Here is an 18,099-nt window from a genome sequence, read left to right on the forward strand (position 1 = left end):
CTGCACTTTATTCCAGTTTTTTTTTAGGCGATCAGTGTATATTTAAACTAACATTCAAATACGTTTAATTTTTTGTCGGATGTCACAAGATTTTTTTCAATTTCATGTTTGTAAAGTCAATAATAACAGTTTAATCCGGGCCGTGTTCTATCACTATTCCGGGAAATTGAAAATTGGAAAACTCTTCGATTTGTTATATTTTACGTCAGCTCAAGGGCGAGAATAATTGCCGCTTCGATGGAAATTCAGACTTAAAAAATGGAACATTTTTTCCCAAGGTATTTTTCTCAATCGATTTCCATGCCTTTGAGACATGTATATTATATTATTTCTGAGTTCTTCTGGATCATTTTTGGCAAAGCAGCAGCATCAACAACAGAAAAAACAGTCTTCGATCGGCCGATTAGTACGTCGTCAAAACAAGTTGGTTGCGCTGCGTTTCGCTCAACTTGGGAAAGCCAGGCAGGGTTAATTTCAGTCTTCCAGTTGCCTGAAACGCGCGGAACTGACCGGATTTTCCATCCAGTTTCTGGATACCGCCGATCGCTGATTTTACCGTCTCAACTGCAAGAACAGACGATAATCGCTGGACACGTCTTCATGCAAAATGGGTTCGTAGTCACTGTTTTTGCATGCATTTTTTGGACAAGGAGATTCCCGGCTATTTTTGAATCTAAATTTGTAATTAATCGAATCGATCAAAGGTTATTTATAATAATGGCTAAAATCCCAGGATACTCCATTGGCACGTCAGACATGCCGCAATTATTTGCACCATCGGAATTGCGGGTATTCACGTGACGGGAATAGCTGAAGACGGCGGGTTTAATCTCTTCGATTTTTGAAAAACCTGAAAATCTCATAACGATAAAGTTAATTAAGCAATAAACGCTTTCACGGGCTGGATCTTGCGATGAGTTAATCTAATGCAGTAATTTCGTTGGTGTTCCAAGTTTTACAGAAATTGAAGCATAATTTCCGGAACAATTGGCGTTAAACTTTCCACCATTCCTTGAAAAATTCCAACAATGCCTTCGGGATCCGACGAAGTTGCTTACATGACTCTCCATTATGGTTATAATTTTAGACCTCTAAAGTTGGAGCCCTTTTGCCCCATATTTAATAAACTTCAAGGGTGCCTGTTTCTTAATTTTCTTGACCTTTTTACGTTTGAGTTATGTCTCTTAAAACGGGGTGGACTTTTTAATTAACCGGACGGTCGGAATATGTGGCAAAGACAACTCAGAGGACAAGTTTTGGAAGACTAAAAAAAATACGTATGTGCCCTTTGTTCTTTCGTGATGATAAATTATACCCGCTTTTAACATCTTTTCTCGGGGGACAAAAACACTTTCCACAAATAATCGTCTGGCTATAAGTTTGAATAATGTACCGAAAAGGATTCATTCCGCATATATGTAGCCGTCCCCCACGAATTGTATTTTCTGTAATAATAAATGATTTCCAGAACTCAAGTAGTTAAATCAACTAAAAAAAGTTAAATGTTTTTTTTTTACCAATTAAATTTAACATAATCCAGAAAATTTCAATGGCGTTAAAACGAGATTTCAATTTGCTGAAAGTAGAAACTTGCGTGATTATTTCAAAAAGATTAACGGTAATTTTTGTCCTGAACGTGAAAAGTACAGTGTCTCGGATCCAGGGCAGTGGCGGAGACAATAACTTAAGTTCTACGACAATATGGTAAAATAAGTGTGTTATGCCACATCGTCATGCAACGATCTATTTTCTTAATCTACTTCGAAATAGGAGAATACACGACTAGAAGAGCAGTCGTACATTTTTATGAATGTTATCGTATATTTTGTGAATGTTCGAATTAACTGAAAACAAAATTCATCCTGTAGGAACGCCCTAGACAAACGTTAAATGATAATTGTAATAATAATGTAGTTGCCAACATAGTAACGAGTTTATGCATTAAAAACCTCTTTGAGACTGAAACTCTTGTTATTTCTAAACGTTTAAGTTGCTCTCGCCTCCAAATATATTTGTAAACTTAACAGAATTTCAGTAGTAAAAAAGTTTAAACCTTTCCAGAGGAAGACTAAAGAGAGTTTAGAATGAGGTCAAAATTAGCTTTAGATAAACTTTTTAAAATTAGACATGAAATGAAAATAAATGCATTTAAAAAAAATAAATAAAAAAATTACTAATTAAATAAAATTACAATACATTTCTGTAGTGAGTAAGTCAAAGTAAGTGCCGTTAATTGCCAACTAGAGAGCTCAAGTGTTTTCACAAATTTGCAAAATTTCATATACCGGAGGAGGCATGGGACTTCTAGAAAAAAGTTAATTTTATCAAAGAATTTGGATTTGCAAACAAAAAGTGAAAGATGCGGAAAGTTTGCGGCATTCAGGTAAAAAGACCTCTCGAATAAACAAAACATGTAAAATTGAATAGGTCTTGAATGGGGAATAATGAGATACTCAAGACCGCTGAAGATACCTGAAAATTTCAATTTTGTAATTCTTTTACTGATTTCATTGCACCTATTTTGGCCTAAACGTTAAAAGTTTTAGAGCTAAACTCTTTTTTCCCTAACTCCCCTTACAACCGTGATATTTATCACGATATTCATTGGCGTAGGTGTTGAATTTCTCGAATTCGGAAATTTTACGCAACAAATTTGGTTGTCCAACGACATGTGGGAAATGGAAAGTTTGAGCCCACCAATGAAAGCTGCTAAACAATTGAATGTTTTTTTATTAATTATATCCAACACGAGCCATATATTCCATTGGCGTAGGTCCCATATACCTCGAGCAAACAAAACGTTTTAATTTGATTTTCCGTATAGTCGGAAAGTGATTTAAAATGAAAATTTGGCTTATTATTGCAACTGAATTACTAAAGCGCCATTAAAACGAAATGCGCTATCTGCTGACAGGGTTAAATCTAAACAATAATTAGCCTCTAATTAGTAATTATTGGTTTTTCGAGGACAATAGCTGTGGTTCGCACATATTAAAGTCGAATTTACTTCAATTCTATTTTTTTTAGTAGCTTGTTTTCATTTCAATTTCTATAGAGATCTCAGTATGAATTGTCGTTTAGGAATTTTCATTTAGATACTCACCCTTTTGTAAAGGAACTGGACCTAATCCAGCGAATTCAATTCGGAACTTAATCCAACTCTTGACCTTTGTAAGAAAGTCAATAAAAAGCCAACTAGAGATAGATATAATTCGAAATAAGAATTGGTGCGATCTGTAAAATAATTTCCGGATTCTCAAAATAACGATTCGAGGAAATAAATTTGTTTTTTGTCATTCGATGCGAGCAAGGAAAGATCCCATTTTTCCATTAAATATGATCCCGTGGACAAATACCGTGAAAGCACACGTTCGTTACATCAAAGATGTCTTAGAACTGTACATCCACGAGACCCCAACTGTTCCAGACCTCCTATTTTCGTCTTGCATCCTCGTACATATTTCGCTCATTTATTCTTAATTCAATTTGGTTTATTTGTAGACCGATTAGTATCCCAGCTACGAGTCTAATTAAAATAAAGAATATTTTCTAAAAATCATAATATTAAAGAAGTGGAACGTGGAGTAAATTTTATCTAAGTAAACATAATGGCCGAAAATAGATTTTTTTCAAGAGGACATATCGAAAGCAAAAACCAGCTCTTTAATGCAGGCTATTCAGGTTAATCCTGCTGTACACAAGTCGAACCCGCTCGACTTCAGGGTTTTTATGGTTGTTTGATTCTGCTGGTTCTGATTACGATAAACTTCTGCGCGGAGTCTACAGTGTGCTCCACTTAAGATGAATATAGTCTTATATATTTTTTTATTTTTAGAATTAAAGTAATAATTTGTGGTATACTTATAGAGGTCCATGAACTGTGTATTTTGCGGTATTTATGATCGCAAAGTGTCCGGGCGTCTTCTAGTGCGATTAATGAATGAAGCGACATTCCTAACATTTAGCTTCGCGTTAGAGGACTCGAAAAATTTATTCGAAAAAGTTGTTTAGAGTATTATTTCGAGGATATGTATCGATTGTCATCGAAAAATTCGCATTTTTAGTTTTCAATTAACAAATAATTATTTAGGAAACAAAGTTTGATAAATTAAAATGAAAAATCTCTTTTCAATTCATCAAATATAAGGTTTCCGGATGGGAACTGCTTCAACTAGTTCACCTTTCGGCTTAATGTATTTTTCAATCTCCTTACGATTATTGTTAACAACCCTTTTAAGGTTTGCTCATATTATTTCATGGCAGACTTCAATACTGTTTTCGCGCGATTCATCGTGATTTCTAGGATGTACTTCGTATACTTTATTTTTGATGAGACCTCAGAAATAAAAATCCAGACGCGCAATATCTGGCAAACGGGGAGGCCAGATTACAAAAGGGTTATTCCTCCCAATTCATATTAGCGAAAATGTCGATTTGACCAATGTCGAATCAATCGAGAGTTGTGAATGGACGCGCTACTTAGCTAAAAATACATTTCTTATTGCGCTTTACGAAGCAACAATATACCATAATTCACTGTTCAAAAAATAAAGCGGAAGGTGTGCGTTTAATGTGATGTTAAAGAAAAAAAGGTCCAACTCCTCTATCGCCTAAAATACTGCACCTTACACGATTTTTTCTGAATATTGGTCTTTGGAATTAATAATTCAATAAGGATTTTCTACAGCCCAATATACAGAGTGGTCCATGTAAAATAGTGTACCTGAAATATCTTGAATCAATTTTTTTTTTGAACACCCCGAAACACGGCAATTTTGCTTTTAAAGGGGGTATTTCTAGATCATAAATTCGTAGGTATAAATTCATCCCCCTAAACGGGGTGGCAACCTCTTCAAGAACCTTAAACGGCTCGGAGGGGTCAAGAGGCACATCAAATCAAAGCTATTGTAATTCTCTTTTCAAGTATGCTAAATTGTTTCGCTCCACCTTTAAATATCGTAAAAAAAACATGTTAAAACATTTGTGAAATAAATCGAAAAAAACAAATTTTTAATTAATGTTTAATAATAATTAAGTGATTAAACGGCGACTCATTTACTTCCATACAATAATCAAGCCTTTGTTCAACCTTTTCCCGAACATTTTGTAGGATTTCGTGTGTTATTTCATCACATGCCATCACTATTCAGTGGCGAAGATTTTCGAAAGAGGCATTTCGTTTTATAAACAACAATTTTTAAATGACTTCATAAGAAAAAGTCCAATGGTTTAAATCAGGCGATTTTGGGGGCCATTCAATGAAATCTCTTCTTCCAATACAGTGTTCGGGAAAATGTTGAGCAAAAAAGTTGTGTGCAGGTACTGCATAGTGTGCGAAACGGAGGGTCACCTTGTTGGAAAAATTCATCATTCTCTGAGATCTGATCGTCGCTTTCAGGGATATTCACAATTTGAGGGTTGATGAAGTCTTGAAGCAGAATAAGGTAAAGTTCACCCGTCAGGTTATTAGGTAGAAAAAAAGGAATTAAATGGCCCCCGAGATCGGTTGATTTAACACCATTGGAATTTTTCTTAAGGGGTCAATTAAAAACTGTTGTTTGTAAAACGAAATCTACCTGTTTAGAAGACCTTCGCCACCGAATGTTGATAGCATGTGATAAAATAGTTCCCGAAATGCAACAAAATGTTCAGGAAGAGGCTGAACAAAGACTTTATTATTGCACGGAAGTAAATGGGTCGCAATTTGAATAGTTATTTAAATAAAATATTGTTTAAAATTTTATTTGATTTGTTTTATTTCACGTATATTTCAAAACATTTTTTTATGATATTTAAAGGCGAAGCAAAAAATTTTTGGATTCTGGCAAAGAGAATTGAAATACCTTTGATTTGATGTGCCACTTGACCCCCGTGCCATATAAGATTCTTGAAGGATTTGCCACGTTTAGGGAAATGACTATAGATCTACGAATTTATGGCTTGAATATGTCCCCTTTAAAAGTAAAATTGGCATGTTGGGCTTTTCCGCATAAAAAATTCCATTCAAAACATTTCAGGTGGACTGTTTTAAGTGAGCCACCCTCCATGCAATTTGTGTGAAAATACTGTCCCGTCCGTAATGAAGGTAACTTCGTCGGTGAATATCATTTTTATTAAAAATTGGAGGTCGGTTAAAAAGTTTCCTTGGACCCAATAACAATAGTCCAACCTTTAATTTTTCTTTCCTTCTGTTAGTGTATAAGTGTTTGGGTTTAAATGGCTTCATTTTGTAACGAAGGAAACATCTTTTTACTTGATTTTTTGAAAAATTTAATCTATATGACAAATTTCTTAAATTGGCTCAGTAATTTTCTTAGTTTATGGCCAAAATAATTGCATCTTGATGATTTTGTCGATGTCTACGAAATGGGTTGCTCGGCATTTTCTTGCTAAACAACCAGTAGTATTGAACAACCAGTTTATCGTAGCTACTGGTGCATGTTGAACAGCGGGCCGAAGTGGATGGTGTCTGCAAAATTCACCATCAACTTCTTTACTAATTCGAAGACTGTCTTCGAATAATTTTATTATTTCCATTGTTTCATGTGATATGAGATGTTCGACGGGCATTTCGAATTTTACTTCCTAAACTGGGAACGATGTAACCAACTATCATGTTTAAATAAACGAATATCTGTTAATTAAACTGTCAATTCAATTGTTTTTGCTGCCATAGTTTTTGTATTTGTGGTCTAATATTTAAAAAAAAATGATAAACATGAGAATCGTGGCATGGAATTTACACAAAATATTAAAAAATGTAAAAATGCGAATTTTTCGATGAAATCGATACGTAAGCTTAAAATAAAATTGTAAACGACTTTTTCAAATAACTTTTTTCGATGTCTCCAACGAAAAACTAAATATTAGAAAAGTCGCTTTGTTCATCAATCACAGTAGGAGACGCCCCGACATCTTGCCTATGCTAAATATCGTAAAATATACAGTTCATGGAGCTCCATAAGAATATCGAAAATTATTTCTACACCTCAAAAAAAAAAGAAGATATATGAGACTTTAATCATCGTAAATGGGACACATTGTAGATCCAGATGCAATATCGGAATAGACCTAAAGCGATTTTGTATTTAGCAGGTTTCCATTTCAGTGAAGCTTAATTTTAAAAATTCGCCAAGAAACTACAAAATACAATCTATCCGAAATAAATGAAGCAAATTTTGGTAGTGTGAATGATTAATGTTGTTTACGCTAACATGAATTTATCATAATATTTAAATTAATGGAGAATATGAAATATGAGCGAAATTAATGGCAGATAATTTTTAGTGATAGAAGTGGGAGCGAGGCTGTTTCAGTGGGCAAAAACTGGATGGTTTTGCAAATAGCATAGCCAAGATTTTGGCACTTAGGCCGTAAGTAACGATTTTGTGTCGACTTTTGAATAAAGGCACTTTATAGGCTATTATAACCTAAATAGCACACTGAAAACCGTGGAAATATCCACGTCATACCGAGCTTTTAGCTAATATATTTTTTACGCTAAAGTTTAAACTGTGCGGAGAAGCTCTCAATGCAAATGACAGACAAGTTTAGAGGAACTTGCAAATTGGAAAGTGGAAGCTAATATCATTCATGAAAGTTTATTTACCTAGAAATTCTTGATTCCCAAGTCAGAGGAAACACTCTTTATAAGAAGAAATTATTTGCATTAAAACTTTGCATTTAATTTTTGAATAACCGAAATTTATTTTAAAAAACAGGGAAATTATCGTAGAAACGGAAATGTCCAAAGAGTAACTTACGAGAAATTTTCTTGCATTATCATTTTTGGATTAACCGAGACCGAGTTTAGAGCCAAATGATTATTGCACTGTATACTATTAACGTCTTCTAGCATGCGGATCTCCTCAAAAACATTGAAATAAAGCCCTTCTGGATATATTTTTTGCAAGTAGCTAAACTATCTTTGTGTTAGAGCTAACAGCATATAGAGCAATTAGATCCAGAAAGATGTGAATAATTGGGAGTCTCTACAGGTAAATGACCAAATATAACTTAAAGTAAGAATTTGCTAAGTTTTTTTTCTGGATTTGTCGATATTCAGAACTGACTTGAATATGCTATATTCTGGATGCTTAAAACTACAGAAATAACCTTTTGCACGCATTTCTGCTTCTAAGTTAAATAGTCCGGGAAAGTTAGTAATACACAACTTTAACGCACTATACTGAATTAAACAAATATCGAGAATAGGAGTTTGGGTTTGGATTTTTAAATTATCAGCTAATATTTAGTCTTTTTCTTTTGGTTGTATTGGAAGCAATCTTAATGCATTATTACTGTAAAATCGCACTGAACTATCTCTCCTGACCGTACTCAATTGATTAGATTTGTTAGTAACCTAAGAACGATCTTGAAACCACAATATCAATGTGATTAGTAATCTGGATTGATCTTTGTATGTGACCTTTCAGTAGTTATTATAGGGATTTCCGAATATTTAGAACCGTCGTAAAATGCGGTTTTCTGGATCTTTAAATTCAGTGTATTGATTTTATTTTCAGGTCTTCGGGTATGTAAGTTCGCCGAATGTTTTTAATTGCTTTCGAGTTCTCCGCCTGCAATATTATACAGGGTGAGCAATTGAAAGTTATATCTGAGAAGCCATTCTTCGTAGAACCTGTAAACAATTGGAAACAAGAATAATAACAAATTATTCATAATAAATAATTGATTGGAAATATTTCCGAGCTTTTATAATAATGCTTAAATAAAAAACTAAAATTCGTTTTCTGCCGCTACGTACAGTGTGGCCCAAATTTGTTTTCTATGTCTTCTTCAGGAATCCCTGGAAAAGGACAAAATCTAGAGAATCTTGAGGAAATTAAATTGATGCGTTTTTCAAAAACTACAAAAAATTTCTCATTTTCTATAATTTTAATCAAAACTGTAGAAACATTTCCAAAGCGACTTTGAGTAGAATTCATTTATCAAGTTGAAATTTTAAGCCAACATACTGACCTTCTTTAAAACGTCATCAATTACATTTTTTTATGGCAGCCATGTTGTATTTTATATATTTTTTTAATGGGGATTAGCAGTATTCTTGCAACGGCAGGTGCGTGCGGGTTAGTTTAATTAGTAAAATTGTAGAAAAGACCAATTTCTAGCTCTCTGCGCAGATGTAGAAATTACGCTGTGCAGATCACACTCTGAGACCCATCGCAGGCAAGAGCAGTGTCGTGGGCGAGCAAGGCAGTGTAAATAGGCTCCACAAATTCAGACAAATCATTGACACAGTATATGTGAGCGATCGCCCTGTACACAAAAAAAACCGCCCCTAGAGACATCGAAACATGTGCGTCCTGCGTCTCCTTTGCATCCCTCTTTTAATCGAACCACTTGAAGTGGAACCTGATACGGAACCGTCGATAGCGGTAATGGACGCCGTCAGCACCATAATAATTCAGGTTGGCTAAGTTAAGGGGCGTGAAACAATGACGAATCTGGGGAGAGGGCGGATTTAAACCAACAAAGGGCAGATTGGTTCCATGCTTGGTACTAAAAACATGGAGTTTAATCGGTTGCGATCTTGTACTATTATTGTTTTTTAATTGTGTTATTGTAAATTTGAAGAAAACCGAGATTTTGTGTTAAAAAGTATGTCTTATAGACAAAGAATTGCGTGACAACGGACAAAGCTGTGAAATCCCTATTCGTCAACCGATTTTCAAAAATTAAAAAACGAAATAAAATTATTAAGAGTTTTGTGCATTCTATATGGCTTCATATCAATGAATTTGAAGTCAGTACGTTAATGTGACGTTTAACAATGATTAAACAATTAAGTGTCGTACTCAGCGTCAGATAGACTCAGCAGTGAATCATCAAGAGTTCAGTGAAATATTGCAAGTTTATTTCGGCAATTCAAAAAATTTTCATGAAACAGTTCGAGAATACAGAAAAGAATTTCCCTATAGAGAATTTCTAACACTTCATAAATTTTGCAGATCGAAAGAGAACTTACAACTGTATGGCGCCTTCAAAAAATCAGTGACTAAAGATCGTCGACTTAATGCTGATGAGGAAATGAATGTGTTATTGCACTGTCAAAAAACACTTCGAACTTCTTCAAGGGAGATTGCTGGAAATTGTGGAACTTCACAGAAGACAGTACTTGCAATATTAAAGAAACATAAGTACATTCCATAAGTTTTGCACAAAAAGCAGATGCTAGAAAATGACAGTAGAGTACGGAGAATGGTGTTTTGTGAATGGTTTTTGGTTGAATGTGTCGTGTGAGATAATCTGAAGTAGGTTGATTGGTTCGTTTTTTGCAAATTGATCGTTTAAGCCAGGACCGGTATTTTAGTTTATTCTTTGTTAGGCTACATAACTTCTTAACCAAACTACCTCTAAAGCACTTAAATAGACTTTAATTCAAATAAGAGGGAATCCCGCCCTTGATTACTAATTCAAATATCAATTATTTGAATGATCACTTTAACCAAAACTGAATAGGAACAATTGGTCTATTAGGTGAACAGCGCGTACTCCGGATTTAACACCGATGGATTTTTTATGGGGGAATTTTAACGCTAAAGTCTACGCCATTTCAACTGAAAATGCACGCGTCTTACGGCAACGAATTGTTCGAGCTTTCATCGAAGTACCTCCCAATTTTCTTAGTAATGCAATTCTCCGCGTTTCCGAAAGATGTCGCTTATTTGTTTAACAAAATGGTGGATATTTTGAACAAACCTTATAAAAATAAAGTATTAAAATTAAAAATTTTTCTTGATGAATTATTGAAGGAAATCACAAAAAATGTTCATCAATGTGTTAAGAAAAATACAAGCAATTATAAAAAATTATCAAAAACATAATTGGTGCGTGGAAAAAAAGTGGCATCCGCCTTTTTGACAAAAAAATGAACAGAAATTTAAACAAAATTGTTTCCTGTCAGAATCCAAAGGACTTTTAATGATTTTATTTAATTTTTTAATTTTGAAAATCGGTTTGATAAATAACGATTTGACAACATTGTCTCGTTTTCATGGAACTCTTCGTATAAAAGAACGAGGAGGGAAAAGAATTGGCGCCTAAAGTGGGTCATGTCGTATAGTGGAAATGAAAATATACTAAGTGACATAGAAACCCCAACACTCAATAAAAACGTTCTGTTTTCGATAATATTTGGTGAAAATATTTATGATGCCACAGAAAGGATGTGATTAGATTTTCAGTCTCATCGGCCTGCGTGTTTTGGATATATTTTTTTGTAAAGGATTTTTATGAAAAATAGAAAGGCTGACTTTTGATGCCACAGCGAATTTATTCTTCACAGAGAGGACTTTCTATCAACTTTAGACAGTGTTTACAGTGCCAAAAGTTCGAAGAAATGCAAGTCATCGACACTTTAGTAAGTTTGATGGGGGGATAGGGGGATAGAGCGAAGGATTATTGACTTACCGGAGGTCAGGCATTCATTTCAGGATATCGCGGTTGCAGCCAAAAAAAGTGAAGATGCTATGGTCAGATGTTGTCAGGCATGGACTGAGGAACGTTCCCCGCAAAGAGCCAGGGGTGTCGGAGGAGTTCGCAGGATGACATCACTTCAGGGCCGTCAACCAAGATTCCTGGCCGTACGGAATCGATCCTCTACCACCAGAGCAATTGCCAATCAGTGGTTTGCAGAACATGGCAGAGTTACTGAAATGCGAACCGTTTACCAACCACTCTGAAGTTTTGATCTACTTCCACACCGACTAAAATGTGTTTTACCTTCAACTCGGGAGCACAAATGAAATTTATTTCGTTAGACAAGAAGATGATTAGCCTGGAATAAGGAGTGGAACGTAATAGCCTTCAGCGATGAATTGGGGTTCTATTTGTGCATGCATGGTGATCGAACAAGGATTAGAAGGAGCCGTGGGGAACGATGAACTCTACAATTTTCTGTCGAATGGTCATCGTGTTGTTGGTATTACGGTATGGGCACCATTGTCCATCACTCTAGGTCACCCCTAGCCTTTGTTAGAGGTAATATGACCGCACAGCGGTACATCCAAGATATAGTAGCCTTATTTGGTTTCTCATTTAAGAACCCTCCAAAATCTTATCTTTCAACGGGATCCTTTCCAATTACACGCGGCAAGATTGGCGTTGGGATAAGCTCAGACTGAACTGTTGCCTTGGCCTCCGAGATCTCCAGACTTTTCTCGAATTGAACACATGTAAGACATCAGCGGTAGGAGATTGTGAAACTTGCGGTGACCCCCTCAAACTTGCACAGCGCTTCGACATAAGATAAAAGTTACCTGGAATGAAATGCTTCAGAAGGATATTAACCGCCTCATCAGGAGTATGCTTGCACGCATTAATGAATGTGTAAATTATCGTAGCGTATCAACATATTGTTAATTATAAACAATTATATTTAAAAATATATATTATGAATTGTACATACAATATGTCATTAAAAATGCAATTAATGAATTGAAATTATCCAATTCACTTGGTGTTCTAGTCATTTACTTAATTTGACACCTCTGGCGTTTATACAACGTAGACACCGCAAATCTCTTGATATTTTGTGTGTTTAAAAAAATATATAATTAAAAATTACGAAACTCACTATTTCTAACACATTAATAAAGCATGTTTATTTCTTTATTGGTTACAATAAGAAAAGTTAAAGTTATAAGTGCTCCAAAGAAATACGGGGTGAAACAAAAGATAAGTTTATTTGATTTAAAAATAAACGAAGCAATAAATTTTTGAAACATTGTAGAAAATATTAGGAAATTAAAATTCATGTTTTGTGTATGCCCCTCTGGCATTCCCTGCTGCCTGACACCTACTGGGCATGCTCAAAATTAAATTATCCAATAAATCCTGCCTTATCGCCAATTTGAAATTCACCAATATGCGTATCAACCACAAAATATATAAATACTGTGGTTTGTAGATATTTGTTCATAAAAAATTGTGGTTTTGAGTTGAAAGCATTTCATTTCATAGTTAGAGCCACAATTCATTATTTTTAACTCTAAGAAAATCTGTAACGCCCTAGACATTTGCGATGTGCGTATCGTCGAAGACGGAATATTTTTATTGAGCCTTAGGGATTTTATGCAACTTAGCATATTATTATATATTATATATTATCTACTTATATACATTGATAACGTTTCACTAAATAGACTGAAAAAATACGGAGAAGACTGCGATGAACCAATCCATGCTAACGTACTAACCAGCGAGTTACAGTCATCACAATCGAAAGCCTCGGACATAGCGAAAAGAAATAAAGAAACGTATCGACCAGCATTCGCGGATCCTCCAACCTTCCCCGTTTATTCATCAAATAGAACTCTGAACTGCTGACATGGAATAAAGAATGAAATTTCCAACAAATTATCCAACAAAACATCCTTCAAAATCACCGCGAACATTTCCAATTGGGGATCACAGAAATTGTCAGGAAATTATTTACATCTGTCTTTTTGCCTCCCTTACATGTATGCAGGTACTACTTTAGTCCTCCTCTAGTCCTTCCAACATCTCCAGTAGCGCAGTCGAATCCCTCTCCAAAAATTACTAGATCAATATAGCCACCGTAAAAAATATGATTAAATTTTTTTTTTTTAATATCTCAAAAACCTGACCGTTAATGTCCCGGGTTTTCAGTATTACCTTAGGAACATAATTGCCTAGACCTTGTTTGACCTGCTGTGTAAATGTTTTTCGGGATTCCAACACATGTTATATACCAGTTTGGAACACACTGTACCTTGTCTACGTAGACGTATTCTACGTAATTTGGAATTCTTTATACACTTCCACAATTGCTCCAAAACTATGTAAAAAGTGAGTAGCAATTACTCCCAAATCCGAGAAAGAAAGAAAACCTTCTAAATTTTTTGCTGACCTTAGGTAGGGCCTTCATTGCGTTTTTGAGTGAGTAAAAAGCATTAAATGAGGGGAAATCCTTACAAATTTGTGACAAAGAAGGCAAGAATCTAAGCATGAGAACCTAAATTGGGTTTATGCATTTATCGAAGATTAATGAAGGTCTTAAAAACTCTTCTTCCTTAAACAACGTTCTTGAAATCCATCATTGTACGTCTTTAAAATCGTTTAGATATCTTCATCCGGTGCCCTTAAGGGGTTTTAACTGAGACAGTCCCATACAACAGAAACGTATTATTATTGCCTTTGTTATGCAAATTCCCTTATCGAACTCTAACGTGTTTATTGGCCTATTCTATGGCTAACATTGCTATAGCAACCTTATTTAAAGACATCACTTAATCAATACCTATTTTATTATCACCCTTAAATCGTTCAGAGTTTATTTCATTCTTTGTATTCTGTTGTTGCACAAATGTGCTTAGGTGTGCACAAACACAAGGTGCAATTAAATTCAGAAAGAACGAAGTACGAGGGTGGTCCCAAAAGTACCCGACCTAACGTATAAATGGCGATTTTTTTTTTTTTTTAATTGCTTATATTACAAAGCTTTAATCTCGAAAAGCTTATGCCTGAAATTTGAGGGTGCTGCTTTGAGTCGTGTTGGTTTTGGAGCCGTTTTTAATGGATGCCTTTAAAGATTTCTTTGAACATGGAAAAAATTGGTCACCGATGCGGAATTCGATGGTTCCATTTGAAAGATCTTAGTTCATCCAACATCAAGGCGGGGCTAGACCCTACTGCGGTGAAGTCTGGTCCTTCATTAACAATTATAAAATATTCGGTGGCTAAAAGCGGTCATACGCTTTGCCAAGACCAACTCCGCGGTGATCGACCGAATGACACGCCAGATCTGACCACTCCAGAAAAATTCAATCGAAAATAATTTTGGTGAAAATTCGCAAAATTGTACTGGATGATCGTCGGCCAAAATTGCACAAGTTAGTGGACATAAAAGGCATTTCAAAAACTACTGGATATCGCATTTTGAACGAACTGTTGGATAGAAGAGAGTTGTACGCAAGCTGGGTGTCACGATTTCTCACAATTGAACAAACACAGCGCCGTAATGATTTTTCAAGATAGTTTTTGGCAAAGATTCGTAGCAATAAAACCGAGTTTTGGTTTCATTCATAATCATTGATGAAACATGGGTCCGTCATTTCACTTCTGAGACGACAAAGCAGTAAAAAATAGACTCCAAAAGGAGAATTGGCTCCAAAGAAGACGGAAACTGTTCAATTTGCAGGAAAATATCATCTTTTGTCGTCGGGTCCAAAAAAAAACTGGCACTTCACGGTTAGCTAACCTGAACTAACCCGACATGAAATTTTCTCTTATTCTAGTAAAATAAACGTCTGAGCTGTAAAATATATTTTTAGATGTTCAAAATGTTTATTAGAAAAGCTTTTTAGCTGCCCATACAATTGTGCTGATGGTAATTACCGTTGTTTACGTTTTGATCACATCGCATAAGGTGCTTATCACATGTGTTTCCGAAATTTTTCTCATCGTTAAATTAGTAGTTTCTTAACTGGGTTATTTACCGGGAAGGGTGGTTTATCGAATACGTGCAGATAGGTTGCCAGTGGAACACGTAAAATTTGACTATTCAGGTGTAAAGGACCGCATAAGCTGGTGCATGAAAAAACAAATAATTAATTCCCAAGGGTTTTTATGCTTTTTATGCTCCTCGTTTTAAATTTTGCCTGATGCAGAGTGAAGTGGTATGCACTTGGGTATATGAAAACTTGAAAAATTGTTGATTTAGGTCGAGTTATTTTAAGGAAACAAAAGAAAATACGGATACGTGGCACGGTAATGTTAGTTCTTATTCTACAGTTCCAAATTGTGTAGAGCTATACGTTATCGAGACGTTTACGTACATTTATTTATCTCGGAATTCGTTAGAGAACGGGCCTTCAGACATTTAACCGAAAATGGCACTGTTCACTTTTTGTGACAATCAACAGAAGCGAAATTATTTTGTTTGGTCTCTTGAGCTTCCTAAAAAAGAACGATGATTTATTTGAAACATAATAGATTGACTTTTTCTGGTAGTTGTGAATGAAATGGGTCTCTGTTTTGGCAAGTATACCCTTCTCGGGCCTAAATTAAGGTTACAACTTTTCCAGCTCCGTTTTATAAATTTATCCTCGTGAAAAGTACAGGGTCCTGTTTATATCCTGGAACAAATAGAAGCCTAAAACAACAAAGATGATTTCTCATCCTTAAACTTGAAGGGGTAATTTTAAATTAAATACATGCGGGCCTCCGATGTTGCCAACAATTTTAAATGCATTTGCGAAATATAAAATATAATACCTCGGCTTGGCTCGGGAGAAATCTCCGATATAATTTGGTCTCGTTTTTCCCAGTTGCAGTTTTGAAACACGACTTAGAGTTCGAGGAATTCTTTAAGGGACCAATATAAGGATAAAAAAGAGGAAATTTTCCACTCAAATTATACGGAGTTCGTTATACATGTGGAATGAGAACAATAACTTTTTAAATAACTTTTCTATCAAAAAATGTTTTAAGTAAAAATTGCAAGACCAATTTGTTGTGACTTTTTGACGTTGAACTTTTTTCTTCCCCATAACAATCCAAAAAAGTTCACTTTTGGTTTTTCAATTGTAATCCTCTATTTCTACTTTGTTTTCTGAAATTTACACTTATTTGCCCATACAGACATATAAAGTTTTATTGAGGTCGGAGAAGAAAAATTTCGAGAAAAAAATTATTTTCCTTATTTTATTCAAAACAAAATGAAATTTGATGGGAAAAGCAAAATAAAAAATTTCTGCTTAAAAGAATTAATTGTTGGTTAACGTTCAAAAAATTTGCTCAAAATGTCTTTCGTCGCGATCTCAACGTAGTGCTTTTCTTCCCATGAATGACCTCACTTAAACATAAATATCCTGCCTGACCGCTTGCATTTCACCGACAATACGAGTCTTCAAGTCATCAACATTTTTTGACCGATCCTCGTAAACTTGATCTTTCAAACGACTCCAAAGGGAAAATCGCAGGGATTTAACTCAGGTGGCCGGGCTGGCCACCTTATTTCACCGAGCAAAAAATTGGAACTTTCTTCTTTAAATGAAAAATTGCAATTTCCGGAATACTATTTAGACGATGTTTAAAACAAACACAGAGTGTTTTTCTTACTTTGTTTTTCCGATTGAATTAATTTTTTTTAATAAAATACAGAAAAAGTTTTTTTTAGAAATTTTTCTTAGAATTTTTTTTATCTCACCTCAATAAAATTTGATATGTCTGTAAGCTCAAATAAGTGTAGATTCCATTAAAAAAACATCAGAAATAGAGTCAAATTCGAAAAATAAAAGTTGGACTTCGTTGGGCTATGCGACATATAAGAAAAAGAAGTTCCAGGTCATCAAAAAGTAACAACAAATCAACTTTGTAAGTTTTAGTTGAAACATTTTCTGGCAGAAAAATCATTTCAAAAGTTCTTACCGTTATCCTACACACGAGACGGACCCTGTCTATCCAGATCCATCTATAAGCCTAAAAACAGACGGAAAAACAAGAAATGCATACCTGCCTTTTTATTGTTATTTATTTTTTTTAGATGCATGAATTGTACGTTCAATAACATTTTTCTTGAAAATGAATTTTTATGGTCAACGTTTGGAATAAAAATGTGCGAATGAATTAAAGGAGCATCCTGAACCACATTTGGCACCCTCTATGATTCATGTGAAAATTATTGGAAGATGTAAATTCCTCATTCTGAAAGCACCCCTGGAACTCATTTCCGCGAAGTCGAACGGTCTGGTATCGGGTGAGTTTGCAATCGTTATTATTTTCTCCCAGAAAATTGTGGTAAAGCATTTTAGAGATTTTTTTTAAAGGCACGCCATACACATTGTATAAGGTGTCCCAGAAACAATAGTACAAGTGCGCATTCCGTGCTAGGGGGTAAAAAATTAAGCAATTGACATACCCACAAAAACTGTCTATTTTCATCCTACTGAGTGTTAAAGTAATTTTTTATCCTGAATATACAGATTTAACATTGCTTTTAAGAAGGCGAAGAATACCCTCTTAATGTAAAAGAACTTAGAATATCAAAAATGGTGAAAACACCGTGGTGATCGGCACCAATGCAACATTAGATCGCAGGCAAGTTGAACCGAG

At 34.9% G+C, this 18,099-nt stretch overlaps 1 protein-coding gene across 1 annotated transcript in view; it reads left to right on the top strand.

Annotated features, from left to right (window-relative positions):
- Positions 1–473: 473 nt before the first annotated feature.
- The window catches only part of LOC136348479 (Kv channel-interacting protein 4-like), an 80,409-nt gene continuing 62,783 nt past the window's right edge, over positions 474–18,099 (top strand). The window contains exon 1 of the mRNA XM_066299325.1: positions 474–611. Within this exon, the coding sequence (XP_066155422.1) occupies positions 608–611 (4 nt within the window). The 5' untranslated portion in view covers positions 474–607. The remainder of the gene's footprint in view (positions 612–18,099) is intronic.

The sequence above is a fragment of the Euwallacea fornicatus genome, chromosome 33 (assembly GCF_040115645.1).
Source record: "Euwallacea fornicatus isolate EFF26 chromosome 33, ASM4011564v1, whole genome shotgun sequence".
Classification (NCBI taxonomy): domain Eukaryota; kingdom Metazoa; phylum Arthropoda; class Insecta; order Coleoptera; family Curculionidae; genus Euwallacea; species Euwallacea fornicatus.